This window comes from Papilio polytes, unplaced genomic scaffold (assembly GCF_000836215.1).
Source record: "Papilio polytes unplaced genomic scaffold, Ppol_1.0 DF824135.1, whole genome shotgun sequence".
Lineage (NCBI taxonomy): Eukaryota > Metazoa > Arthropoda > Insecta > Lepidoptera > Papilionidae > Papilio > Papilio polytes.
The window spans coordinates 3048014-3074946 of record NW_013525069.1 but is presented as its reverse complement, the minus strand read 5'-3'; the positions used below and the strand labels follow the sequence as shown (position 1 = coordinate 3074946).

Below are 26933 nucleotides of genomic sequence, written 5' to 3'. Positions count from 1 at the left end.
GCTCACGAGATTACCGCCATGTGGCCTATGAAATCGACTACCATTATTCCGATAGTCGTTTCGGTACACGGGCTAATAGCGAAGAGCTTCGACCAACACCTCAAGAAGCTCTCGCTAGACAGTTGGATTAAGGGCCCGATCCAAAAGGCGGTTATTTTAGAAACCGCACGCATAGTGAGGAGGTTCCTGTTTCTGCAGCCCTGACCACTGGTTGCTTGAGTCATCGGATTCCGCAGCCGGTGGTGCTCTATTTTTAATGTAAGATGTTTAATTTTATTTTTATACAAATCTTGTAAAATGTATTACTTATACAGAGAATAAGAAATAAAGATATATGTGGAACAACACAATAATAATAATAAACATTTAATCTGTTCCAAAACACATTACAACATAATACAATTCACTTGAACAAAAAAAATACAAACGAGAGAAAAGAAAACTAACTATTAACAATCAAAAACAAGAAAGACAATTGAAGAGAAAAAAAAAAATATTTAACAATGCGTTGCAATGCAGAACTGATACATGATACTGGTACTGATGTTCATACATGTATATTAATTTGTTGTAGTTGTCTATAGCTTCATAATCGTTATCACTGTTAAGAATATTTTAATGACATGATAAGGAAAATGATTTATGACGTCCAGTATTTAGGGCTGAATAAAAATATGTTACCTAACTCTATTATAGAGGTTTCAGTAGATTTCTTTAAAAATCTAGCTAAACCTACTGAAGTTTATTTTTTACATCAGGCGATGGGAGATCAAATATCTAGACTGTCAAAGCAATAATAACATACAATTAAAAACGCCAATTTCATATCGTTAGCATTAGTATCACGGTTTATTTTGAGAATGAACTAGGTTTTCTCCGCGACTTCGTGTGCTCGGAATAAACAAAAAACCTTATGACAATGACTATGTTCTAAATCTGTGTCGAATTGCATCTAAACATATTAAGAACTTTTGGACATGCTTAGAAACAAAGATTCATACGTTCAAATCCTTATAGTATCGAACTATAAAATTACAGGTTAAATAATAGTGACAATTTTAACACGATTACGTGAATCTATTTTCCCTGCCCAATTAATTTCTTATTAGTAAAGAATGAGAAGGATAAGTGGCTTTAGCGGGAGTAGAGACGTATTGGAAGGATTTGTATCCTCTTTCTGTAGATCTCCTTCTTTGTTCATTAGAAGTGGGCTAAGCAACAGCCTCTGGCATTATTTAAACTTATTTTTGAAGTCTATGGAGAGCCAATTTGCTATTTTTTTTAAATAAGGTGGTTGCTTGTTAGTTTCTTACCTTTTAACATTATGAGGTAATCGTAAAGTAATGTGCGGAGACCCAATTTCACTCTTACCTTTCCCATATTATTCTTAAAAGGAAGAGATGATGGTTTTGATGGGGGAGGAGACGCATAGAAAAGAGAAATATTCTCTTCATTAGCGTCTTCTCCGTCGATAAAGGGTAGGCAACGCATCAGCAATTTCGGATGTTTAAGGGCAGCGGACGCTTCGCTTCTTTGGCAAATTCATGTAACTACCATATAAAAAAGTTAACATAATCCCGTAGTTTAAGTTATTTATTTGTATAACAATTGGTGAAGGAATCCCAAATCTACATTCCTTTTAAAAACAATGTCATCACCTTTAATGATTTGTTTTTAAAAGGATTGATTTAATGATTGATTAATGATTGATTACTATATCTGTTTGTTTAAAAAGATTTATCTTTGGATTATTTTTATCTGTCCGTATCTAAAATTATACCACTGACACCTATTATAAATATAAGGACAAACAACATTATGGTACCAAGTTACTCATAGCCCTACAATGCGTGTGAGTGTCCTGCTGTTGGCTGTAGGCCTAGCTGTGGTGGCAGGTAAGAAAAGATATGATACATTTGTCTTCATAAGTACTTAAAATTCTATAATCTTCATTTTTCAAATACAGAGAGTTTCTAAGAACTCACGTCGTCATTAGTATCCTCATATTACAAAACCCCTAATATTTGATCCCTGAAGTAGATGGTAATTAGTACTTAGTAGTAAAAATTGTGAAGTGGCCTACTGCAGAAGAATGCTTCCCTAAATTGGTAATATTATAGCATTAACTTTAATGTTTATTATTTATTTATTGAAAATTTTACATAAAAACAAATAAAAAATATGCACAAGTATTGCCCCGCAAAAACCATATAATTGGTTTGTCCGCGGGTGCGCTGGTTACAATTTACAATATAACATATATAGAGTGTCGTAGTGGAGTGTAGGATAGTTTTATGACTTTTATTTGTGTAAAATTATAATGTAAATGTTACATAATATAAAATTATAATTAAAATGGAAATGATTCTTCTTAACTAAGGTTAACATTTTGCTTTTAAGTTTGCAATTAAACATATATGTATTATAATAAAGCGTTAACACACACTTCTTTGTTGCCTAAGATGTCAGCAGTTAAAGCATACTTACCTCACGCTTTAGGCTAAATATTTTCACGCCATTAAACTAAGGGGGTAAATATTTTGGATAAAAACCCTAAAGTGGGAAAGAGACCATAAGTTGCTGCCAACATTAAGAAAGCAAGGTTATTATGGTAACAGTAATTTTGAAATTTGCAATTGAGATAGTCACAAATGTAAACAATAAAATAAAGTTTTTATAATATCATGCGGATGAAATCGCACGGGAATATCCAGTCGGTTATACAAGAAAACAAACAATTAACTTTGTCTATATAAAAAAATAATTAAATAACTTATAAGCATGTACTTGCTAAGACTGAGTTATACATGAAGTTATTTAATCGTTGTAGCTGGCCCCAGGAATCCGCAAAGAATTGTTGGTGGATCAGTAACGAATATTGGTCAGTACCCATATGGCGCTGCTTTATTGTACTCACGGGGTGGCTCGACCTTCAGGCAAGCGTGCGGTGGAACTATCTTGAACAATAGATCTATTCTATCTGCTGCTCACTGTTTCATGTAAGTATAAAATAGTTATGAACAAAGACGAATTATTCAAGTCTTAGGTTGGAATACAATAACGGAATTTTTATTACAGTGGGGATTCAGCGAGTATGTGGCGCATCCGTGTCGGTTCCACCAATGCTAATAGCGGTGGTGTCGTGCACAACACTAACTCAATCATAAGACACCCCAGCTACAACTCTCGCACTCAAGACAACGATGTTGCCATCTTGAGATCCTCTTCCAACTTTGGCTTCAATAACAATGTGCGCGCTGGAAGGATTGCAGGCTCCAATTACAACCTTGCAGACAACCAAGTTGTTTGGGCTATCGGATGGGGCGCTACTTCTGTAAGTAGTATTGTTAATAACAATAAATTTGATACACATAACTTGGAAAAGAGAGTTGATTCTATAAAGAATCACCTCAGAGTGAGATTACAAACAAACATTTCACACTCTACTATTCATTAAACTATTATAGTACTATACTACATATAAGCGGGCTCTACCACTGTTAGTGGTAGAGCCCGCTTTAACATCTTCGCACGAATTGGCCAGCTCGCCCGGTGCAATACCACGATCACACAGAAAACAGGCGTGAAGTGAATGCAATTCCGCGTTTCGTCGTTTTCGAAAAATTGTAAAACACCGATTGATTTATACTTATAACCTCACTGTTTTGGTTACAGTACAGAGGACCAAGCTCTGAGCAGCTGCGCCACGTGCAAGTCTGGACTGTCAATCAGAACACCTGCAGAAACAATTACGCTGCTAGAGGATTATCAGTTACTGCCAACATGTTGTGCTCCGGCTGGCTCGGTGTCGGCGGTCGCGACCAGTGCCAAGGCGACTCTGGCGGCCCTCTCATCCACAACGGCGTCGTCGTTGGTATATGCTCCTGGGGACACGAATGTGCTCGTGCTAACTTCCCCGGTGTTAATGCTCGTGTCTCCCGTTACACTTCTTGGATCCAGTCTAATTCTTAATTTATTTAAATAAACGGACTTGAAACATTATTAACCATCATTGTTTCGATAGCAACCTTTAAGTACTCAGAATGTTTTAAACCGTTTGATTAGGTTTAATAATTATTGAAAACATTTCTTACCAAATAACTCGACACAACTGTCTAGCTGAAAATTGCTACATGTTTTGTTTTATTTTAATAATTATTTAGCGGTGGGACGCACGTGGGTGGCCACCTGCCTCTGCCTAGGGGATTCTACAACGTAAATTAAATATAAAATCATATCTCAAAGAGGATTATAATAATGGTAGCTAACCCCTCCTACTTCCTAGACCTAATCATCGACGGACGACGCACATGTCTGTTGCCTTAACATATTATAGCAGCTACCTTATTTTTTTCTTTGATCTCGGGCTGACGAAATGAAAGCTAGTTACATAATGTATAATGAGTGTTTTTGGCTTAAGAATTCACCCTGGATGAAGGAACCTTGATTGAGTAAAGCATTAATTGTAAGATTCGATGCAAAAGAATACTTAGAGCGAGTGCACACCTTTGACTAAACTATCGCACAACTGTTGTGTAATTATCGATTATTTCGCAGCCAATTTAACTGTTTAGTTGCACAACTAAAAATCAAGTAGTGTGCGCACCTCCATATAAGCTCAAAGGAATCAAAGCGAGACTAAACAGTTGTGCGATAGTTTCAGGTGTGCGCATGCTCTAATGCTAATATTTAACGCCCTTACTTATTGGAGTATCGTTCGGTCAAACTTCAAATGCGTTGCGTTATCAGCGACATTCGTTTTACTCGTAGTTGTGGCATCTATATACTGATTGGGGAGGCAAAACGGTAATGAATACTTTTGTAACTTAAACTTTTAGAAGTGGCTGCTGTCATTACTCCCATAATTTAATATTTCTATGTTATCATCTGCGTCTAGTGCTGAGGACTGCATAACAGTGAACGGCCAAAAGTTGAAGAGAGTGCGCAAATATAAATACTTGGGTACATGGCCAAGTGAATATTGGGAAAGCGACCAAGAAATCAAAACATGTATCGAAGGAGCACGTGTGCATTTAAAGAAAATGCGAAAAATTTTATGCTGGCGCAACATCAAAATACGTTTGCGGGTCTGCCTTCTTAAGTACTGCGCCATGAAAGGCTTGGACAAAGAAAGAATAAAACGTATACATTTTTGGAGATCTTTGGAGGCTTCTATAGAAGGGTTCGAGATGGGGGCATATAGGTGGATGCTGGCCGTAAGCTACACTCAGAGAGTGACAAACGCCTCCTCGTTTCTACGACGAGTCCACTAAAAATGGGAACTTTTGCAGACTTGCAGACCGCTCTGTTGTTGTTGGCTCTGGGTTTAGCTGTAGTGGCAGGTGAGAATAAAACTATTAATTATTAGTAAAATATACCAGTAAGTTACTTCTTATTGTAAATCTAACAATCAAGTAAATTAAAACACTTAATTTTTTACATTGTTTTATATTGCAGCTGTTCCCAGGAATCCTCAAAGGATTGTTGGTGGATCGATAACCACTATTTCCTAATATCCATACGGTGCTACCTTGTTGTACTCATGGAGTGGCTCGTACCACCGTGAAAGTTGTCGTGGAATCATCTCAAATAATAGATCGATTTTAACTGCTGCTCATTGCTGTAAGTTTTAAACTCTATTAAACTCTTTAAGCTCTATTTGTTTGCAGGCACGTCGCTGCTGATCAGTGGCGCATCCGCGTTGGATCCACTAACGTCGACAGTGGCGGTGTCGTCCACAACAGTAATAGAATCATAATGCATCCTAACTACAACTCTCGCAATCTAGACAACGAAGTTGCTATCCTGCTATCTTCTTCCAATTTCGCATTCAAAAAAAATTTGCCTGCTGGATGTATTGCAAGAAGTAACTACAACCTTGGTGACAATATGCCCGTTTGGGCTATCGGATGGGGCGCTATTGCCGTAAGTATGAACGAGTTGAACTATAGTTGCGTCTGGGAAATAGTATGTAATCAAACTATAAAATTACAGGTTAAATAATAGTAATGTTTGTAATACGATTACACGAATCAATCCCCGTCCTATCAATTTCTTATCAGTAAAGAATGAGAAGTATAAATGACTTTGGCGGGAGTAGAGACGTATTGGAAGGATTTGTGTCTTCTTTCTGTAGATCTCATTCTTTATCCATTAGAAGTAGGCGACGCAACAGCCCCTTCCATTATTTAAACTTGTTTTCCAAAAGGCCCAATTTCAGTCCCTTACCCTTCCAATTCTATTCTTATAAGAAAAAGAATCGGAAGAGAAACATTCTCTTCATGAACGTCGCTGTCGTCGAGATCGTTGTCATGTTTCCTTTTCAGTATTTTTACTGGCAGGTGTCGCATCTGCAATTACGGATATATATGAGTAGCGTTCGCTTCGCTTCTTCTGCGAACTCATGTCTCCCCTTGCATGTTTGCCACCCTATCATATAGAAAAAGTAACACAGTCCAGTAGTTCAAGTTATTTTTATAACACTTTGTAACTATTAGAATTAGACCAAATGTTAAATCCTTTAAAAAACACGGTAAATGATTGATTACTATATGTGTATAGTTTACAAAGAGTTATCTTTGGATTATTTTTATCTGACCGTATCGTAAATTACGCCACTGACATCTATTATAAATATAAGCACAAACTACAGTTTGGTACAAAGTTACTCATAGCCCTACAATGCGTGTAAGTGTTCTGCTGTTGGCTGTAGGCCTAGCTGTGGTGGCAGGTAAGAAAATATATTTATATTTGTCTTCACCATAACAATTAATTAAAATTCTATCATCTTCATTTACAAAATACAAGTAGTTCCTAAGAACTCACGTCGACGTTAGTATCATTACAAAACCCTATGGTAATTTTCGATTCGTAAAGTATATCGTTGGTACTTGGAGTAAATATGACACCTGATGTAAAGTGGCCTATTGCAGAAGAATGCTTCTCTTATTGGTACGGATTTAACTTTAGTGATGGATAAAGGAGGAGGAGAATTAATGAAGAAAAATAGCGAAGCATTGAAAAAGGGAACGATCTTGTTGAACTCTTTTAAATGCTATCTAAAAAGGTGTTTATCTTGGTTAACAAAGACTTTCTGCTTTACGGTGACACTCATAAAGTATTCTAATTTAATGAGGGCAATCTTGCTTTAAAGTTTTCAATTAAACATCGGTCAGAACAGAAAACAAATAATTAACATTACCAATCCATAAGCATGTACTTGCTAAGACTGATTTATACGAATATATGAAGTTATTTTATTGTTGTAGCTGGCCCCAGGAATCCGCAAAGAATTGTTGGTGGATCAACAACAAATATTGCTCAGTACCCATATGGCTCTGCCTTATTGTACTCATGGGGTGGCTCGACCTTCTGGCAAGCGTGCGGTGGAACCATCTTGAACAGTAGATCTATTCTGTCTGCTGCTCACTGTTTCATGTAAGTATAAAATAGTTATGAAAAAATAAATTTAACAAAGATGAATTCAAGTTTTAGTTTAGAACATAATAACGGATTTCTTATTACAGTGGGGACTCAGCGAGTATGTGGCGCATCCGTGTCGGTTCTACCAATGCTAATAGCGGCGGTGTCGTGCACAACACTAACTCAATCATAAGGCACCCCAGCTACAACTCTCGCACTCAAGACAACGATGTTGCCATCTTGAGATCTGCCTCCAACTTTGGCTTCAATAACAACGTGCGCGCTGGAAGCATTGCAGGCTCCAATTACAACCTTGCAGACAACCAAGTTGTTTGGGCTATCGGATGGGGCGCTACTGCTGTAAGTGGTATTGTTGATAACATTAAATTAAAAAATACACGATTTCGAAAATAATCAACTCTGAATAAGATTACAAAAAACAGTGTTTGATTGTTGTCATATTACACGGTCGGTTGAGTATGTTTGTTTTTGTAAAAGTCTTCAACTACGACCAATTAAAAATACGCTGATTATTTATTCTTAAAACCTTCCTGTTTTCGTTACAGTACAAAGGACCAAGCTCTGAGCAGCTGCGCCACGTGCAAGTCTGGACTATCAACCAGAACACCTGCAGAAACAATTATGCTTCTAGAGGATTAGGAATTACTGACAACATGTTGTGCTCCGGCTGGCTCGGTGTCGGTGGTCGCGACCAGTGCCAAGGCGACTCTGGCGGCCCTCTCATCCACAACAACGTTGTCGTCGGTATCTGCTCCTGGGGACACGAATGTGCTCTTGCTCACTTCCCTGGTGTCAATGCTCGTGTCTCACGCTACACCGCCTGGATCCAGTCCAACGCCTAATTTTTTTAAAATAAAGTAACTTGAAACATAATACGATTTTTTTCCTACCATTTTCTCTGTGAAGAATTTTATAAAAGCAGTTTCTATGTAGCTCCTCGTAACTTCGTAACAGCGAAGCTTAAATATTGGAATTGATACATATGAAAGTAGAAACAAAAGAAGCAAGTGATTGAAATTTTCCATTAGTTTAAAAAATAGGGCCTATTGTAAACAAAACTCTAAACATCTTCAACTTTTTTTTACATAAATATTGTGTACGGCTAAATTCTCTAAAATGTTAGAAGAGTAAGATTATGAACAAACTGTGTACATCGTTTACAATAATTAATAATACCATTATATAACTATTATATTATTATTTAAATTAACTTAATCCACTCATTATTCAACTCAAACGAAACATATAGTATAAAATTAGTACTTAGAATTAACTGGAATGTTAATTAATTGTGTTACTTTATTTCTATGATCTAGTTTGAACACCAGTTCCTGTCCATAGGGGAAAATCAAGAATGTTATTTTATTTGTAACATCTTATGGAATTTTTCATTGCCTTCGGATTATACAAGAAGCGAGCATATCACCTTATCAAATTGGTTCCTCTGGCATTACGGATGTCCATGCGTTGCCATGTTCACTTCGGTGTTCCCGCTGCTCGGTTTCCTCTCTTCTTTTGTGAAAACATATTATTATCGTGTAGGTTTTTATGGTTAAAATGATTACACAGATAATTACTCAAGTAACAAGCAATATTTCTAAAGACTATTTTATATCGAAAAGTGATAAAAGCATGCTCATGTTGAAGAAGAAAAATAAAGTGGAGTTTATTTATATCATATGGTATATGGTTAATATTAGGCACACATCTACATCTTGGAGTTAACAAGTTGAAAAATAATGTAAAACAGCATGGCAGCTAACCCGTACGAGGTTGATCAAATGGTTACTGGGCCACCCCTAACTTAGATAGATTCCGAAACCTTTGTATATAGGACCTATGGTATATATGCAAAGTACATGCAAACTTCTCGCTGTGCTTAGACCTTGGTGCCAGCAGTGATAATATAAACAGCGAGAGAGTATAAGTTTGCATGCAATCTTATATCAAATTCACCTGACTACAATCCGAATCATTCAATCTTGTTTGGATCGGTACGGTCGATACATATTTGACTAACTACACTATTTTCTGTTGCTCGTATAGTAGGTACGGTCTGTCGCGAGTAACTTTTAGTACTTAATTTGGTCCGCAGTGCATGTAAGTGTAAGACGTGCGGCTAGAATTTCTGTGTGGAAACCTGCCATCATTTACAAATAACATCTGATGACCAGTATAGAAAAGTTTTTTAATCCAACAAGTTTTTTTTTTCCTTGTAAATTGCCTTAAAATATATCTTTGGATTATTTCAATTACCTTTAATATAGATTAGACGTCTTGGTCAATTATCCAATTATTTTTAATCAGAGTTACAATTATATCTTATTTGATTATAGATTCTCTGATATATGATAAGAGTAAATATTTATATTCTAATTTTATGTGTTAACATTTATATAAGCGAAACTAAATGTTGTTTTGTGTTTCCAATGAATTATTTACTAGAACGTATTTCAAGAAATAAATGATTTGGCAATTAAAATATGTTATAAGAATCTCGACAGCACATAATCTTATTAATCAATAAAAATAAACACAAACTATAAACTACAATGATCTTTAATAAGGTTTAAGTTTTTTTTCTAAAGCTATAATCTCAGTTCTAAAACCAACTATTTCTGCTAATTATCGTATTGGAAATACAATATACATGTTACGATAATCTTCTTGATTTTTTTGAAGTAATCTTTTACTTAGGTAGTTGTTATCGGACAGTATCTTAAATTACGCAATTGTTTGTTGTATAAATATGCGACTCCATTATTCAATACCTTTAGAACATTTCAACAATGCGTATTACACTCTTGCTGTTGGCCGTAGGCCTTGCTGTGGTGGCAGGTGAGACTTATCATCATTGACATCTTTTTTCTGGTTAGCTTAGGAAATCTCTCCCTATCTTAAACCAAGCGAAACTAGTCTTAGACAACGGCAATGTTGGTCCACTCCCTGACGTTTTTCAGCTAAGATTTTTTTATCACGTCCAACGCATCATTGACGTACAGACTTAGATTCTATGAATTTCATTTGAGTATTTTGTTTCAATGGCAACTGCCACCTCAAACACAAAGAGCTTAAATAGTCTTTGTTTAAAAGTAAGCCAAATCATCATGGCCATGTTACGTGGGGAAAATAATTACATGCGAGTTGGAAAACATGCATTGCATTTCTTTAATATGAATGGAGGGGTACATCAATAGGATTAGTAATTCTATCTCAGCATAAGGAAGAGATGGAACGACCTGATTAAGAAAGCAGTGAACACGTAAATAGATGGAGCACGAAAATCTGAGGCGTCCAAACTCCTACATAGGGTAGGATAAGGACAGGAATTTGATATATATGAAAACTGTAACATAACCAAAACACAAAAACGTAAAGTGGTGGTTATTTAATTGCAATCCAAAAAAATAAGATGCAAACGACTTTATGATTTATCTTGTCGTTTCAGCTGTCCCCAGAAATCAACAAAGGATTGTTGGTGGATCAACAACCACTATTACACAATATCCGTTTGGAGTTGCTATGCTGTATTCCTGGACTGGTATTAGCTTCCGACAGGCTTGCGGCGGAACGATTATTAACAATAGAGCTGTACTCTCTGCTGCTCATTGTTTCATGTAAGTAAAAATAATAAGATAGTTAATATCTATCAAATTTACAACTCTTACTGAAATGCTATGTTTTGGTATAAAGTCTGTTGGCCGTAAAACAAAACTGTCAGTACAATGAATAAAGAAGGCTGCAAAGTCATAGTTTATTTATTCATGCTGTATTCGTATTCTTAAGAGTTAATAATTTATTATTTCATTGTAGTGGTGATACAGCATCAAGATGGCGCTTGCGAGTTGGATCCACCAACGCTAACAGCGGCGGTGTCGTCCATAATAGTAACCAAATCATCATGCACCCCAACTACAACTCTCGCACTCAGGACAACGATATTGCCATTTTACGAGCTGCTTCTAACTTCGCGTTTAACAACAACGTGCGCGCTGGAAGTATTGCGGGTTCTAACTATAATCTTGCTGACAATCAACCTGTTTGGGCCATCGGATGGGGCGCTATTGCTGTGAGTCTGCATAATCATAATATTCAACTTTTTATTCATAATAATCTTTATATGTAGTCGTATAAATTTAGCAAGAGAAATGTTGTATCTCCTCATACCTAATCCTGGGACCAAAAATTAATCCATTAGTGATTTTTTTTACAATCCAATTTGTAATCATGAATTGTGTTTTAAAATTACTGCATCACAAATGTATAAAAATTAGACTCAAGTAAAAAAATATCTCACGTAGGCAACATATACAGCTATTCTTAACGACAATTTTTTGTAGGACTTTTCAACGGAGCATCACATCTAGGGAAACGTTAAAGTTGAATTTATTACAACGAGTATAAAAATTATTGTAAAAAGTTTTAGTTCTAACTTTCTTAGTAAAAATAACATTTCCTTGTTTTTTACAGTACAGGGGACAAAGCTCTGAGCAGCTACGCCATGTTCAAGTATGGACAGTCAACCAAAACACTTGCAGGCAGCGTTACGCTACCAGGGGAGCATCTATCACAGACAACATGTTGTGTTCCGGCTGGCTCGATGTCGGCGGCCGCGACCAGTGCCAAGGAGACTCTGGCGGACCCCTCCTACACAACAATGTTGTCGTCGGTGTATGCTCCTGGGGTCACGAATGTGCTCTCGCATTCTTCCCTGGTGTTAATGTTCGTGTATCACGCTACACCTCTTGGATCCAATCCAATGCTTAAAATGTAATGACAAACTTGATGATTGAATAAAATGCTTTAAATACATTGAGCTTGTTTAACTTCGAATTATTTAATTAATAATTAATCATAACTTGTGTTGATCATTATTATCAATGATAAAAGGTAATACGAATTGTCTTCACCATCAGCTCACTGTACCTCCCCATTGAGAGGTTTGGTGCCAATTCTAAGTCAGGGGTGACTAGGCCATCGTCAATCTCAATAGCCTAGTGATAGTTGGTTGAATTCTTACTCTTTCATCTTTGAATATCTTCGTCGATATGTTCAGGTGTCATGATATTTTCCATCACAGTAAGAACGTCGAGTAAATGTAAAGTACAAATTAAAAAACCACATTGGGACATGGCAGGATTCGAACCTAGATTACAAGTCAAGGGCTTAAATACTGAGACAAGTAAGCTCTTCATATTAATATATTGTCTAGGATGTACAATTCTTAGCAAATTTGAGTTTAGTATTGAAATGTGAAACACCTGCCAAAAAAGTATCGGCAAGTTACAAATACACAGAATTGATTACATTCCTAAGATAATTTAAGTAATTCAACTCGGTAGTTACCCAGCGTGGAGGACTATAGCATGGTCACCCCTTACTCAGGATAGGCTCGCAGTCCTGGAGCGCGGAACTATAGTAAGCTGATGACGACAACGATGATAATGAAAAGATAATATCAATCAAATTAACAACTCTTACTGATCCGCAATCCTTTGGTATTAAATCTGTTGGCCGAGTTCATATAATTTAATTAAATTAAAAACAAAACTGTCATTACAATGGATAAAGAAGGTTACAAAATCTATGCAGGTGGATTTCTCAAAGGAACCCTCTTCATCAACCTATTAAATAATGATTTCCTGTAATATTATTCGTTTTTGTGTAACTGAGTTTTTATCGTTGATTATAAGACATTAATTACATAAGTACTCTTACTAATATTGTAAAACGTGAAAGTTTAGATGGATATTTGTTAGAGAATGTACTAAATAGCTAAACGGATTTCGATGAAATATGACATAATGCAGAAAGAAATTATTGAAATCAATCGATAACAATTACGGTAATACTTAACATATTGAAACATCGAAAGTAGGATTGTTCATAGCTATAAGCTGTTTATGTAATTAGTATCAATTTATTTAAAAATTTTATCACTTTCGGTAAATATAATAGATATGCTTTGTCGTATATTGACAGACAGATACGAGTAGTTGGCTTTATTTTCTTACCAAATCTTTCGAACCAAATCTCTGCAGTAACGATTTTACAAAAGTTCTACTGAAAAAGAAACTATTTAAAATCAAAGAAAGTTCGTGGTTAAATTTTTTTGTATCTCAATAGAAAGCAATGTAATGCAACATTATCTATGTAAATATTATGCCTACTTATGAAAAAAAAAACTTACTACAATGACATACTACTATCATATGAAAAGGACAAGATACAGTGACGACTAAAATCAATCAGCGTAATATAAAACTTTATCTTTGTATGTTAAATTATCTTTGAAATAAGCAAATTGATATCAGATTTGTACTTTATCTTAATTAATTCTACAGTAGCTTTCCTATAAATGTAAGACACGGAGAGTCTGCTATTAGTTGGTGTAGAGTTCCCCAGGATTTCACAATGCGTTTTAGTTTTATAGTGTTGGTGCTAGGCATAGCTGTCGCGGCAGGTAAAATATGGTTATGAAAAGCTAGATATTTATTTATTTGTCGATAAAAGAAGAATAACACTATGTTTCCCGGTTGCAGCTGTCCCTAGGAATCAACAAAGGATTGTTGGTGGATCAACAACCACTATTACACAATATCCTTATGGCGCTGCTTTGTTGTTTTCTTGGACCGGTGTAAGTTTCCGACAGAATTGCGGAGGAACCATCTTAAACAATAGAGCTGTCCTCAGTGCAGCTCACTGTACAGAGTAAGTTTTATCAAGTGCTTTAAATCAAATATAGCTGCTTTGTGGCTTTTGTTTTATTTTATTTTGTTCTTTAGTGGTGACACACCAGCCAGGTGGCGCATCCGTGTAGGATCCACTAACGCCAACAGCGGCGGTGTCGTCCACAACACACAACAAATCATCATGCACCCCAACTACAACTTCCGTAACTACGACAATGACATTGTTATTTTACGATCCTCTTCAAATTTCGTGTTCAACAACAATGTGCGCGCTGGAAGTATTGCTGGATCTAACTACAACCTTGGTGACAATCAACCTGTTTGGGCTATTGGATGGGGCGCTATTGCTGTAAGTATGACAAATTCAAAACCGTTGTTTTAGTTACTAAAATTTACTGTTTATTCCTCTATAGTTTGTAAATGTAATTGACAGCATTAAAATAAAAATAAATATAAAAATCATGAACAAGAAATCACAAAGAATCAACCTTTTTTTGGTCAATTTTAACAACTATTTCATTTTAAAATCTATACGACAGGAAATTCATAATATATTGAAGTTTATTTAGGTTTTTGTTAATTTATTCACTTAAAATCTAACGATCCTTTATTTTATTAACAGTACAAAGGACAAAGCTCTGAGCAGCTGCGCCACGTACAAGTGTGGACTGTCAACCAGAACACTTGCAGGCAACGATATGCAACTAGAAATTCGGCTGTAACTGACAATATGTTGTGCTCTGGATGGCTCGATGTCGGCGGTCGTGACCAGTGCCAAGGTGACTCTGGCGGCCCTCTCATCCACAACAACGTTGTCGTCGGTGTATGCTCCTGGGGACACGAGTGCGCTCTCGCCTTTTACCCTGGTGTTAATGCTCGCGTTTCGCGCTACACCTCTTGGATACAATCCAACGCCTAAAGCTTTGTACCAATAAATAAAGCGTATTAATACCTGAAAGAATTTTTTAATTTGTATTTAAACCGAATAGTGTTTATTTCGTTTATGGTCGGTTATAAATTCGTGGTCTACCTTGCAGATATTAAAAAAAATTAATGACGTTTTCTTCTCGTCCAGAGTTAGGTTACTAGGATATTAATAAAAGTTTTTTTATTTTACAATACAATAAAATCATTGTAAAAAAAATTCAAAATTTCACAAAATCCAAATAAAGAAATCTGGTCCTTAAACAATTGTACAATAACTTATCTACTGTATTTGAATAACTTTATCGTTTCCGGAATTAAATGTAGATAATGTAATTCATTTCCACAAAACACTCGGGAAAACCAATTTTAATCTATCCATATCGTCGACTAAAATTGATCGGATATTCAAAATTAAATTTTTATAATGAAATATGAAAAAATAAATTGTCTAAAGCAGACAAGCTGACAAAGTTATTTATTAAAAAAAACCTGATTCTGAAAAGATAAGCTTTGAAGATTCTTTATTGTGAAAAATACTATTTTATACGTGATTTATCATTGACGCAAAAGTTTAACAACAAGCAAGAATTTGATACATAAGAAGTTTTAGTTTATCTTATTAATTAAATAAATTATCATCAAAATATCTTCGATTAATCTCATAATTTACGGCATTTTATGTATAAATACAAATCATAGAACGCTAACTATCATTTGACGCAAAGTTTCTTAGGAGTCAACAATGCGGATTATTCTTCTAGCATTGGCCCTATGCCTGGCTGTGGCGACAGGTAAGTAATACTTGTTATCTAACTACTTTCCGTTATGAAATATTTATTTTACCTTATTTTGGAATACTTATCTCTTTCGTTCTCTTATAATACTTACTTAAAACATTTAACAATAAAGTAAATAAATATATAAAACATATTATATAAAAAATTGTGCACAGCACGCTACGGAATCTGATGACGCAAACAGCCAGTGATAAAGACTTCAGAGACAGGAATCTCCTCATTAAGCGTGCGTTTTCTAAAATAACCGCTTTTTGAATCGGGCCCTTTATCCAACTGTATAGCAAGAGCTTAATGAGTTGTTGGTCGAAACTCTTCGCTATTAGTCCATTCACCGAAACAACTATCGGATTTCATGCAGCACATGGCGTTATTAAGATTCGAAAAAATAATTATTATTGAAAAGAAAATCTACTGATTGATTAAACGATTACAGGTGCTCCTAGAAATCCTCAAAGGATTGTTGGTGGATCAGAAACGACTATATCAGAGTATCCATATGGGGCTGGTATGCTATTTTCGTCAGTCGCTACAACCTACTGGCAAGCTTGCGGTGGAACCATCCTGAATAACAGAGCTGTACTCTCTGCTGCTCATTGTTTTATGTAAGTACATAAAATCGCAATGTTATTTTTGGAATCGTCACGATCAGAACAAATAGCTTCACAGAAAAAAGTTACTATGTTTGAATAATAATTAACATAACAAACAACATATCAAAATATACATTTTATAATAATCCTAATTCTTTTAGTCGATTTAGTTGATATTTAACCATTTATGTGCAAAAAACATCATCTTTGTGATCGAAAGTAAATCGTCACATATGTTCTTCAAAGGATATCTATATGCAATTGTACTTTTTTATATAAGTACATTAAAAAAACCTAGCATGTTTTAAATCATTTTCTTATCTCCAGTTACACCTCGCCAATTAATTGGCGCATACGTGTTGGATCTTCTTACCGCAACAGCGGAGGTGCCGTTCATAACACCAATCAAATAATCTTGCATCCCGAATACAATGACTTCACCTACGTCAATGATATTGCTATACTCCGAGCTTCTTCTAATTTTGTGTTCAACAACAATGTGCGTGCTGGAAGTATTGCGGGTCCTAATTATAATCTTCTTGACAACCAAGTTGTTTGGGCTATCGGATGGGGTGCTATTTCTGTAAGTATAAGCATACTAAAGTAGTATTAAAACGATTTATTCTCTTCTGAGTTGCTTACTTGTTTTCTCATCACTCTGAAGAAATTTGCAAACACTAAAAGTGGACTGAGTAAAGATAAATTGGGAGATTTATTTTGCACTATAGAACACAACATGGATATAAAGCTATAGGTTTAGAATCTCTGTAATTTTTCTTTAATTTTCCTACAGTACAGAGGACCACGTTCCGAACAATTGCGTCACGTTCAAATTTGGACTGTAAACCAGGCTACATGTAGGCAACGATATGCTGATAGACGTGAGGTCACTAACAACATGTTGTGCTCTGGATGGCTCGATGTTGGTGGTCGCGACCAGTGCCAAGGCGACTCTGGTGGTCCTCTCATCCATAACAACGTTGTCGTCGGTGTATGCTCCTGGGGATACGAATGTGCCCGCGCTGAACATCCCGGTGTTAATACTCGTGTTTCAAGCTATACTTCTTGGATCCAATCAAATGCCTAAAATTTCTGTATTTAAAAAAAAAAAACTTTTTGAAATATAAAAACATCATTTGAATACCATGTTTATTTTATCATCTTTTTTTCGTCATTAAAATCAATTTACTAATACTGGGGATTAATCACGACTATTTGCGTGACAGTTGCGGGAGATAAAGTATGAGATATACTGACATTACTACAAGCCCGCCAGGTAGCTGTATAAATCTAATAGAATTTTTTCAATGTCGGCCATTGTTGTAAGTCATGATTTGTTCGATGAATTTTCGTTCTACTATCAATTAAAATAATAATGCATTTCTTCCATAGCCTTCAGCTTTTCTCTACATAAAATTTGATAAGTAATAACTAATACTTAGACTTACTTTACTTTAACTACTACATGTATTTAAATGTACTTGCAAAAAAGTCCCTCAATATTATGCAAAAGTTACAAAATAAAATATAAAAAAACAACTCTTCATAAGCCAGTATGACTGTAGAGCATATTCTACAATATACAAATTAATGTAATACAATTTTTAAAAAAAAACCTTTGTAAATTTAAATCAATACTACCTAGAAGTAGAAAATATTTCTTGTTTTGGTGCTAAAGTGATGTGGTAATAAAGTAGCTACTCGCTTAGCAATTTCGCGTCATCAAGAGAAAAATTGTCGTTGTTCTTAAAATTATTTTAATAAAAATTAAAAGTTTTATGATGCGGCTTTTCTACTACATCGTGAATATAAATAAAAATATAATTTTAATATCAATTTAATTACAATTTTATCGCTTCCGTTTAAAGAAGATAAACGTCGTATTTTCCGCTAAATAATTTATGATTGAATTATTTTTAATCGCGTGCGTTATAAGTTTCGGCTTCCGATACACCTGTACACAAACTTAGTTGTTTTTTGTAATGAGGGTTATGAAAATACGAGTATTTCTAATACATATGAAAATAAGAAATAACGATAATAAATGAAAAACGAAGGCAGGTAGTGTATGAAATTTATTTAGTACAGTAAGCAGTAATAAAGTACGGCTGATAAATCATCTTACCAATGTTACAAATGCGAAATGTTAGATGGCTGGATAGATGTTTGTTAGAGCTTTCCGCCTAAACGGCTGAATGGATCACGACGAAATTTTGCATAGTCTGGACACACCCACACACTTTGATCACATAGTGTAAGCTAGTTTATATAAATAAAGAAGTCGTTACGAATACTCTGTCGCAACTTTTCAAGCTAGGCTCGCTAACCCGACGTCTTATGGTTGTAGTACTGGAATTACAATCGATCTTATACCCTTCCAAGTTGGTTGTTATTAATACGTTTTTCATATTTCTTAATTGTCGATATGTCTTGGATAATTAAATTGTTTAAACTTTCGTGAGACATTATTATGACTAATTATTAAACGGCTAACACTCACGTCTGTTTTTCCGGTGGCGGCATCGGACATCTAGGATAAATTAAATTTTATCAACATTGAAATGATTTCCTCCATATGTTCACAATTTTTATATCATTATTAGCTAGTTATCTTAAAATTAAAATGAAAAGATATCTGATATCTAGATTTATGCCATTAACTATTGTATAAATGTAAGCCTAACAGATGCGAACAGTCATTTGATTCAAAGTTTTTCAAAGTTTTACAATGCGCCTTAGCGTTATACTGATGGCCTTGGGCGTGGCTGTTGTAGCTGGTAAGAATAAATTGTGGTAATTTACTATTTCATTCGCCACTCATATACTAAACTAAAATCTAATATTATGAATGTCTTTGAAGAAACATTGGAAAATCACTAATATTCCGCTTTATTATTTATTATTTGATTACAGCAGGTCCAACGCGTGATCAAAGAATAGTAGGTGGAACGGTGACTACTATTTCTCAGTATCCGTTTGGTGCTGCAATGCTGATTACTTACGATGGTTCTACCTATTGGCAGAATTGTGGTGGAACCATCTTAAACAACAGAGCTATCCTCTCGGCAGCACATTGTTTCCTGTATGTGTTTAAAGTTCTTTAAATAGAAATAAGTAGTCTAGCTTTATTTACAAATTTACGACTCTAGTTATATATATTAACAATTTTCGCTGACAAAAAAGAAGTAAACTACAAAAATGTTAAATAATTATCAAAAGAATCTGTGATTTTTTTATTTTTCATAACTTTTGTTCCCTGCAGAGGTCATGTGCCAAATACTTGGCGTATCCGTGTCGGATCCACTTACGCCAACAGCGGCGGCGTTGTTCACAATATTAACACAATAATATTGCATCCCAACTACAACCCAACTATTGAGGACAATGATATTTGTATTCTGCGTGCTTCCTCTAACTTTGCGTTCAACAACAATGTGCAAGCTGGAAGGATCGCTGGTTCTAACTACAACCTTGCTGACAACCAAGTTGTTTGGGCCATCGGATGGGGTGCTACCGTTGTAAGTATATATATTCTTATTAGAAATAAGTTAAGGTAAAAGTAAACCCTAAACCCGTCTGAACTTCGATAAACATTTCTATTTTTGTTTTTTTATAAATTATATTCAAAAGTTATATTATATTTTTTGTTAACAGTTTAACGGACCTAGCACTGAAATTCTGCGTCACGTTCAAATCTGGACTATCAACCAAAGCATATGCAGACAACGATACGGCAATACAGAACTGACTATCACTGATAATATGTTGTGCTCCGGCTGGCTGGACGTCGGCGGCCGCGACCAATGCCAACGGGACTCCGGCGGCCCTCTCATTCACAACAATGTCATCGTCGGTGTATGCTCTTGGGGTTTGGGATGTGGTAGCCCTCTTTACCCAGGTGTAAATGCGCGTGTGTCACGTTACACATCTTGGATTCAAGCCAACGCCTAAAACGGTTTTATCATGTCCCCTAATAATCATACTGTACATCTTGAATTGGACATCAGTACTGTGTAATTCCATGCTTTATGTTACCTAGACAACGATTGTATGTTGAGTTAATTGATCGCATATGAATAAATGTACGAGTATTTTGTTTAAAATATTGATTTTATTCTTCAACATAATGCACCAGTGCATAGAGTCTACATTCTAATGGAGTACCAAATTTCTTAGCTGAAAACATGTCGCTTGCAACTAAACAAGATTCATTAATGTTGAATTTAGTTGCCTAAATTGAAAAAGAAGGAAGGCAGAAGAATGAAATTTGAACGAAGTTTCAGATATTTTCACATTTATAGAAAGCTCGTAATAGTTATTAATTATTTTAAACTACAAGTTTAAACTGTTCTTTAGAATAAAATTGACTTAGCAGACACTAATTACTATAATGCAAATATAGGCAATAATTTTTCAACAATATTTTAAAAGAAATGTTCCATATTCGGCGTACAATGTTAATCAATAATTAACAAAAAGATAATTCAAAATTACAAAATACGAGAGGTTAAAATATACGTACCAAATTCATTATAAGAGCATATTGTATTGAACATTTTTTAATTATTATCTGTAAAAATGTTTTAGAGTAATATTCTGTTAAGATACGTTACTGAAATAAATAAATACAAGTAATGTGAAAATGAAGGGTCTGTAGAAAAATTGAGCTTTTTTTATAATATAGTTAAGATAGCAAACGAGCAAGTGGCCACTTGAATCCACCGAAATGGAAACCGACCGCTGTTTGTAGCCATCTGCAATTGCAGATGCGTTGGCTACCCTTAATTGACGGAGGAGGAGACGCACATTTCCCCTTCCAATGCGTTTCCTCCACCGTCAAATCCAGTTTTCCTTCTCATACTTTCCTCTGACGAAGAGGGTGGAAAAGGAAAGGGAATTAGGCCTCCGACACCACACTCATCAGACGAAACGCGGAATTGCATCCTTCCTTGAATTGCGTTTTCTGTGTGGTCGTAGTATTGCACCGGGCGAGCCGGCCCATTCGTGCGAAGATGTTAAGGCGCGGTTATAGCAAATTGCGCATCTTTGGAAGTATAGAACAGGATTTCTTCAAATAGAGAGCCTTAAAGTGGGCTCTACCGCTATAAAACTACCCATCCTATAGCTATCCTTGTACTTGAATTAATACAAAAAAAAAATCACATGTAGTTAACAGCTTGAGTTTTAGTTGCAAGATTTTACCACATTGCAAACATTGAAAATTTAATAAAGACTTGTTAAGAGTTTCAAAGCTTCCGCAGAAATGGCGTAGTCTATATATCTGTACGTGTGTCACCATAAAAGAATAATCCCGTTGTAATTATCTTATAATTAAGCGAAATGATTATCAGATTACCATATCGACTTCTAACATTTGTATAAATACGAGGGATAAAGCGTAATTTGGAATAGTTGGTTCAGAGTTTCATAATGCAGTTGAGTGTTCTGTTGGTGGCCTTAGGCCTAGCTGTAGCCACAGGTAAGAATATTTATTTCGATTTACGATTGCATTCTAGAAATATGCTCATTCTAAATACATGTCACTAGGCACAGGCAAGAAATGAATTGCTAAAAAATCATGACGGGGTATTTTTAAAAACGAGATGATAAAAGAACGGAGAAAAACAATACTCATATTATTGTATCTTTGCAGCTGTCCCCAGAAATCCTCAAAGGATTGTTGGTGGATCGGTAACTACCATCGGACAATATCCATTTGGCGCTTCCTTGCTGTATTCTTGGGGTGGTACCACCTACTGGCAAGCTTGCGGTGGTAGCATCTTGAACAACAGAGCTATTCTCTCTGCTGCTCATTGTTTCCTGTAAGTGTTTTTGATGAAAATCGAAACAAACGTTACGTAAAATAATTTAAACACTTCTATATTTTTTTCCATAATTGCAGTGGTGACACAGCAAATATGTGGCGCATCCGTGTAGGATCCACTAACGCCAACAGCGGCGGTGTCGTTCACAACACTAACAGAATCATCATGCACCCCAACTACGATCCCCGCAACGAAAACAACGATATTGCTGTTTTGCGATCCTCTTCCAACTTCGTGTTCAACAATAATGTACGCGCCGCGAGCATTGCGGGCTCCAACTACAACCTTGCTGACAACCAAGTTGTCTGGGCTATCGGATGGGGCGCTACTTCTGTAAGCAGAATTTATAAATAACATCATTTTGTATTAATCGCATTAAGACATTTTCACAATAGCTTTTTTTAATAAAATTAAAATTTTACAATGATGCATGCCTATTGCATGGTTATCAGATTTCCAATGGTTTAATAGTACATCACTTTAATATGAATATATTGCCCTCATTGCTCTGTGCTTTAAACGTACTATACTCTCATCATTTTGATGTAATTTTTTGTACAGTTCAAAGGACCAAGCTCTGAGCAACTGCGACACGTACAAGTCTGGACTGTCAACCAGAACACATGCAGGCAACGTTATGCCGCTAGACGTGTAGTCACCGACAACATGTTGTGCTCCGGATGGCTCGGTGTCGGTGGTCGCGATCAGTGCCAAGGCGACTCTGGTGGCCCTCTCATCCACAACAATGTTGTCGTCGGTGTATGCTCCTGGGGACACGAGTGCGCTCTCGCTAACTATCCTGGTGTTAATGCTCGTGTTTCACGCTACACCTCCTGGATCCAATCTAATGCATAAATTATTATGTTTCCAAATAAACCTAATTTAAACATAAAATGTTGTAAGTTTTTATTTTTTAGCGTGGCTAAAACTGATCACCAAGCCAATTTATTATATTTATTATTATAACATCCACTGTATTATATGGGAATGAAAACAGTACCTAAAGTGATAAAAGTGCCTTCATTTTCGCTCCGTTAAAAGACTTATTAACTCACATGAAACTATTATTTAAAAACCTCATTAGGTTTATACCTCAAGTTTTAAAGAAACATTGCTCTGAAATACAAAGTTATGGCAGCCTGTAGAAAAATTGTTAATTCCATAACATTTTCAATAAATAAGGAATGTGAATATGTGAATGTAAAATAAATAATGGGCAAAGTAGACATTTACATAAAAATGAATATTATATAGTAGTAGTAGGCATAGTAGTAGATTATCTAAAATTTAGTTCGACCGGAAATGTTTTAATTCATATGCCACTTATAACCAGATAAAGCTGTTTATCTGAATCTATTAATCTTCCTAAAGATAATGCCACACGGATTATATTTTTCGGAAAAACTACTATTTGCTTCCTATCTTATCAATCACTACAAACATAACTTGTAAACATTTATTGAATTTAAATTAATTCACTATTTTGAGCTTTCCTTGGAGCTTGAGTTTCCTGTAAATAAATATCTTGGCGATGATAAAATACAATTTTCAAACGTCTTTGGGTGAAAATAAAACTAAAATTTCTATCTTTAGCGATACATCGGAATTAACGAGTGAAGATAGATAGCATAAGTTATTAAAATACTCCAAATATATTACTTTCTATTTGTATATTTTTATTACTTATCTTACTGGTATATTCTGTATTTTCTGCGATTCTAATATACTCGTACTTTGTAATCATGTGTGTTTTAAAAAGTAATTTCTAGGTTTCTAGTAATAAATACTTGATTTTAATTTGTTTATCCCAAGTATATTTGACGATAGACAGCCGACCGGCCGTAAAAACTAAGTCAAACAATGAACTTTATAAAAAACTGTACCATTCTTTAAAGCCCCTGTAAGGAAAAAATAGCAAGGAAAAAATTAGCTAAACAAAATTATCTTTGCTAAAATCGTTTTGCTATTTTTGACCAATTGCTATTTTTTTACATCCTTTTATATGCAAGCGAATAATAGATGAAAAGATAAAAGGATGAGTGGACGAATGAATGGATAGTAAGATGATTCTTCGCAATTAACTCGAAAACTGCTATGTAATTAAACAGAGTTTTGTACGACATTTATTTTCCGTGTTAAAATATTCTTACAGGCGCTTCAATAAAAAAATGCAACATATCCGGATATGACATTATCTTTTTAACAGTATGTACATGTATAAGTATAAAGGTACATACTGTTAAAAAGATAATTATTAAACAAACAACTTCTAAGATCTGTTTTATCTGCTTTTTTAATTATCTTTTATAGTTTATTTTAAATGATATCTGATTAAATGATATCGTATGATCAATAAAAATTGTATAAATATGAGAGACACAATAATTTGGGACAAACTGATTCTTAGAGTTCAATAATGCGTATTAATTTTCTCGTATTAGCTGTGACCTTGGCTGCAGTGGCAGGTAAAAATATTTCATTCAAGTAGCAGTATATAAACAGATTTTTTACATAGCACTACGTTTTATAACATACTAGTTTTCGACCGCGACTGTGTTAAATTAAAAATAAAACAAAAGTCTACTCGCTTTTGATTTATTTTTATATGTGTTCTTTTAGACTATCATCTACCTCTGTTCCAAATTTCATAAAAATCTGTTCTGCCGTTTAGGCTACAAACTCTAACAAACATCCATCCATCCAAACTTTCACATTTATAATATTAGCAAGAATTAAGATAAGATTAATTTGAATAAAAAATAATATTATTTAACATTAACTCCTTTTTAATACTTTTTTTTTTATTTTGAAGTAAATTTCTAGAGTATTCGGTGTTAGAGTCGATCATAAATGTTAGGGCGCTATTACATTAGTCAATGACTGTTCGTTATAAAGCATGCGGGTGACCCCGCAAACGGGTTACAGAAAATGATCAGTCGCTATAAAGGATGCATGGTGCGGGGATTCAGTTGACGACTTCAATATCACTCAACTCATCCGGGCCTCCGGGCCCTAATGAAAACTGTTATCGCATGCGAGCGCATTACACTTGTGAACAGGCAGTCTCTTGCATCACACATGAAGGTGCTAGCTACTAATAAAATTGCGCCCTTAGTAACACGTTAATACAAATATTTTAATCAATTCCGGTTTTTAAAGTAGATAAATAATGGATTTTCCGCATAGTCATTTCATTTCAACATTTTAAAACAAAGTTATAAATTATTGTTATTTGTTTACAGCTGACCCTAGGAACCCACAAAGGATTGTTGGTGGGACAGTAACAAATATTTCAGAGTATCCGTTCAGCGCTGCTTTACTACATTCCTTCGATGGTACAGCTTATGTACAACTTTGCGGTGGAACCATCTTGAACAATAGATCTATTTTAAGTGCCGCTCATTGTTTCTAGTAAGTATTAAACTCAGAAGATTCTGATAATTAAAAAAAAAACCAATGCACCCTATAAAACACGTCTCGCAGAGATATGATAGAAAAAAATTCTGCTGAGTTAGGAAAAAACAATGTTACTAATTACTTACATTGTAAATGCGAATGTTTAGGTGGATGGATGGATGTTTGTTAAAGTTTGTATCCTGGGCAAATAAATAAATCTTGATGAAATTTAGCGTTGATGTAGCGGATAGTCTTGAAGGACACATGGGCTACTTAGTTTTGTTTTTTTTTTAATTTCACGGGGACGGAGCTGCGGACGAAAGCTAGTTAATTTATAAATGGTTCTTTCTTTAACAACCTCATTATTTATGGTATGTATCTCTTATAAAGTTTTAATTTTTTTTTAATTTAAAACTTTATAAGAGAACTTAAAATAAATTAAAAAAAAAATTTTACAGTTACTTTAACTATGAATATATGTGGCGCAGCCGTGTTGGATCTACTTACGCCAATAGCGGTGGCGCCGTTCATAGTACTAACCGAATCATCCTACATCCCGAGCACAAAGAAGGGAGTCACGATATTGCTATCTTGCACGTCTCTTTGCCTTTCACATTTAACAACAACGTACGTCCTGGCACTATTGCTGGCACTAATTACAACCTTAGAGACAACGAAGTTGTTTGGGCTATCGGATGGGGCAAGATTTACGTAAGTTTTTTTTAATTACTTAGGTCATATATCAAAATTGTTCTTGTCAAAAATTGTGTATTAAAATATATTTTATTGGTACATTTTTCAAACAGCAAGGAGGACCATCTTCAGAGGAACTGCGTCACGTTCAGATCTGGACTATAAATCAAAACAAATGCAAAGAAATCTATGCGGGTGTGGACGTGTACATTCAGGATTACATGTTGTGCTCCGGCTGGCTCGGCGTTGGTGGCCGCGACCAGTGCCAAGGCGACTCAGGCAGCCCTCTCCTTCATAACAACGTTGTCGTCGGTTTAAGCTCTGGAGGACAAGGATGCGCTGACCCTAGATACCCTGGAGTTAACACTCGTATTTCATACTTCACCTCCTGGATTGTGGCGAATGCTTAAATCGTTTACCAGTGTACTGATTTAAAATACATAGCAGTGTTTTGATTAGTTATTTTTGCCTTTTTTATCCAGTAGTTACGCATTGGTGAAAATTCGTGATCATTCATAATCACTTTGATTTGTTTTTGTTTTGATTTAAATTAGCTTTGAGCACATACCC

General features: G+C 35.2%; 7 protein-coding genes and 2 pseudogenes across 8 annotated transcripts in view; 8 read left to right on the top strand and 1 right to left on the bottom strand.

Moving 5' to 3' along the window:
- Positions 1-26933, bottom strand: part of LOC106099202 (solute carrier family 12 member 6) — a 199242-nt gene that overhangs the window by 69579 nt on the left and 102730 nt on the right. The gene's annotated exons all lie outside the window — the stretch shown is intronic.
- Positions 1841-3972, top strand: LOC106099209 (trypsin, alkaline C-like). Its single transcript, XM_013277676.1, has 4 exons — positions 1841-1895; positions 2831-2999; positions 3079-3334; positions 3676-3972. The coding sequence occupies exons 1-4, from the start codon at positions 1847-1849 to the stop codon at positions 3970-3972; spliced, it is 771 nt and encodes a 256-aa protein (XP_013133130.1). The 5' UTR covers positions 1841-1846.
- LOC106099212 (trypsin CFT-1-like) lies at positions 6676-8285 on the top strand. The gene is made up of 4 exons (XM_013277678.1): positions 6676-6730; positions 7269-7437; positions 7527-7782; positions 7989-8285. The coding sequence occupies exons 1-4, from the start codon at positions 6682-6684 to the stop codon at positions 8283-8285; spliced, it is 771 nt and encodes a 256-aa protein (XP_013133132.1). The 5' UTR covers positions 6676-6681.
- Positions 10176-12210, top strand: LOC106099216 (trypsin CFT-1-like). The gene is made up of 4 exons (XM_013277683.1): positions 10176-10281; positions 10892-11060; positions 11257-11512; positions 11914-12210. The coding sequence occupies exons 1-4, from the start codon at positions 10233-10235 to the stop codon at positions 12208-12210; spliced, it is 771 nt and encodes a 256-aa protein (XP_013133137.1). The 5' UTR covers positions 10176-10232.
- Positions 13795-15093, top strand: LOC106099205 (annotated as a pseudogene).
- LOC106099214 (trypsin, alkaline C-like) lies at positions 15746-17590 on the top strand. Its single transcript, XM_013277681.1, has 4 exons — positions 15746-15853; positions 16293-16461; positions 16777-17032; positions 17243-17590. The coding sequence occupies exons 1-4, from the start codon at positions 15805-15807 to the stop codon at positions 17534-17536; spliced, it is 768 nt and encodes a 255-aa protein (XP_013133135.1). The 5' UTR covers positions 15746-15804; the 3' UTR covers positions 17537-17590.
- LOC106099208 (trypsin, alkaline C-like) lies at positions 19117-20552 on the top strand. Its single transcript, XM_013277675.1, has 4 exons — positions 19117-19226; positions 19363-19531; positions 19712-19967; positions 20104-20552. Exons 1-4 carry the CDS (start codon positions 19178-19180, stop codon positions 20398-20400), a joined length of 771 nt encoding a protein of 256 aa, XP_013133129.1. The 5' UTR covers positions 19117-19177; the 3' UTR covers positions 20401-20552.
- On the top strand, positions 21832-23168 carry LOC106099213 (trypsin CFT-1-like). Its single transcript, XM_013277679.1, has 4 exons — positions 21832-21928; positions 22103-22271; positions 22352-22607; positions 22836-23168. Exons 1-4 carry the CDS (start codon positions 21880-21882, stop codon positions 23127-23129), a joined length of 768 nt encoding a protein of 255 aa, XP_013133133.1. The 5' UTR covers positions 21832-21879; the 3' UTR covers positions 23130-23168.
- Positions 24682-26825, top strand: LOC106099217 (annotated as a pseudogene).

Excerpts from the sequence above, each read along its gene's own strand:
- LOC106099209 (XM_013277676.1), top strand. The coding sequence starts at position 1,847 with ATGCGTGTGAGTGTCCTGCTGTTGGCTGTAGGCCTAGCTGTGGTGGCA. Across the intron at positions 1,896-2,830 it reads AGGCCTAGCTGTGGTGGCAG|CTGGCCCCAGGAATCCGCAA; the intron begins GTAAGAAAAGAT and ends TAATCGTTGTAG. Across the intron at positions 3,335-3,675 it reads TCGGATGGGGCGCTACTTCT|TACAGAGGACCAAGCTCTGA; the intron begins GTAAGTAGTATT and ends TTTTGGTTACAG.
- LOC106099212 (XM_013277678.1), top strand. The coding sequence starts at position 6,682 with ATGCGTGTAAGTGTTCTGCTGTTGGCTGTAGGCCTAGCTGTGGTGGCA. Across the intron at positions 6,731-7,268 it reads AGGCCTAGCTGTGGTGGCAG|CTGGCCCCAGGAATCCGCAA; the intron begins GTAAGAAAATAT and ends TTATTGTTGTAG. Across the intron at positions 7,438-7,526 it reads TCTGCTGCTCACTGTTTCAT|TGGGGACTCAGCGAGTATGT; the intron begins GTAAGTATAAAA and ends TTCTTATTACAG.
- LOC106099216 (XM_013277683.1), top strand. The coding sequence starts at position 10,233 with ATGCGTATTACACTCTTGCTGTTGGCCGTAGGCCTTGCTGTGGTGGCA. Across the intron at positions 11,061-11,256 it reads TCTGCTGCTCATTGTTTCAT|TGGTGATACAGCATCAAGAT; the intron begins GTAAGTAAAAAT and ends ATTTCATTGTAG. Across the intron at positions 11,513-11,913 it reads TCGGATGGGGCGCTATTGCT|TACAGGGGACAAAGCTCTGA; the intron begins GTGAGTCTGCAT and ends TGTTTTTTACAG.
- LOC106099214 (XM_013277681.1), top strand. The coding sequence starts at position 15,805 with ATGCGGATTATTCTTCTAGCATTGGCCCTATGCCTGGCTGTGGCGACA. Across the intron at positions 15,854-16,292 it reads ATGCCTGGCTGTGGCGACAG|GTGCTCCTAGAAATCCTCAA; the intron begins GTAAGTAATACT and ends AAACGATTACAG. Across the intron at positions 17,033-17,242 it reads TCGGATGGGGTGCTATTTCT|TACAGAGGACCACGTTCCGA; the intron begins GTAAGTATAAGC and ends ATTTTCCTACAG.
- LOC106099208 (XM_013277675.1), top strand. The coding sequence starts at position 19,178 with ATGCGCCTTAGCGTTATACTGATGGCCTTGGGCGTGGCTGTTGTAGCT. Across the intron at positions 19,227-19,362 it reads GGGCGTGGCTGTTGTAGCTG|CAGGTCCAACGCGTGATCAA; the intron begins GTAAGAATAAAT and ends ATTTGATTACAG. Across the intron at positions 19,532-19,711 it reads TCGGCAGCACATTGTTTCCT|AGGTCATGTGCCAAATACTT; the intron begins GTATGTGTTTAA and ends TGTTCCCTGCAG.
- LOC106099213 (XM_013277679.1), top strand. The coding sequence starts at position 21,880 with ATGCAGTTGAGTGTTCTGTTGGTGGCCTTAGGCCTAGCTGTAGCCACA. Across the intron at positions 21,929-22,102 it reads AGGCCTAGCTGTAGCCACAG|CTGTCCCCAGAAATCCTCAA; the intron begins GTAAGAATATTT and ends GTATCTTTGCAG. Across the intron at positions 22,608-22,835 it reads TCGGATGGGGCGCTACTTCT|TTCAAAGGACCAAGCTCTGA; the intron begins GTAAGCAGAATT and ends TTTTTTGTACAG.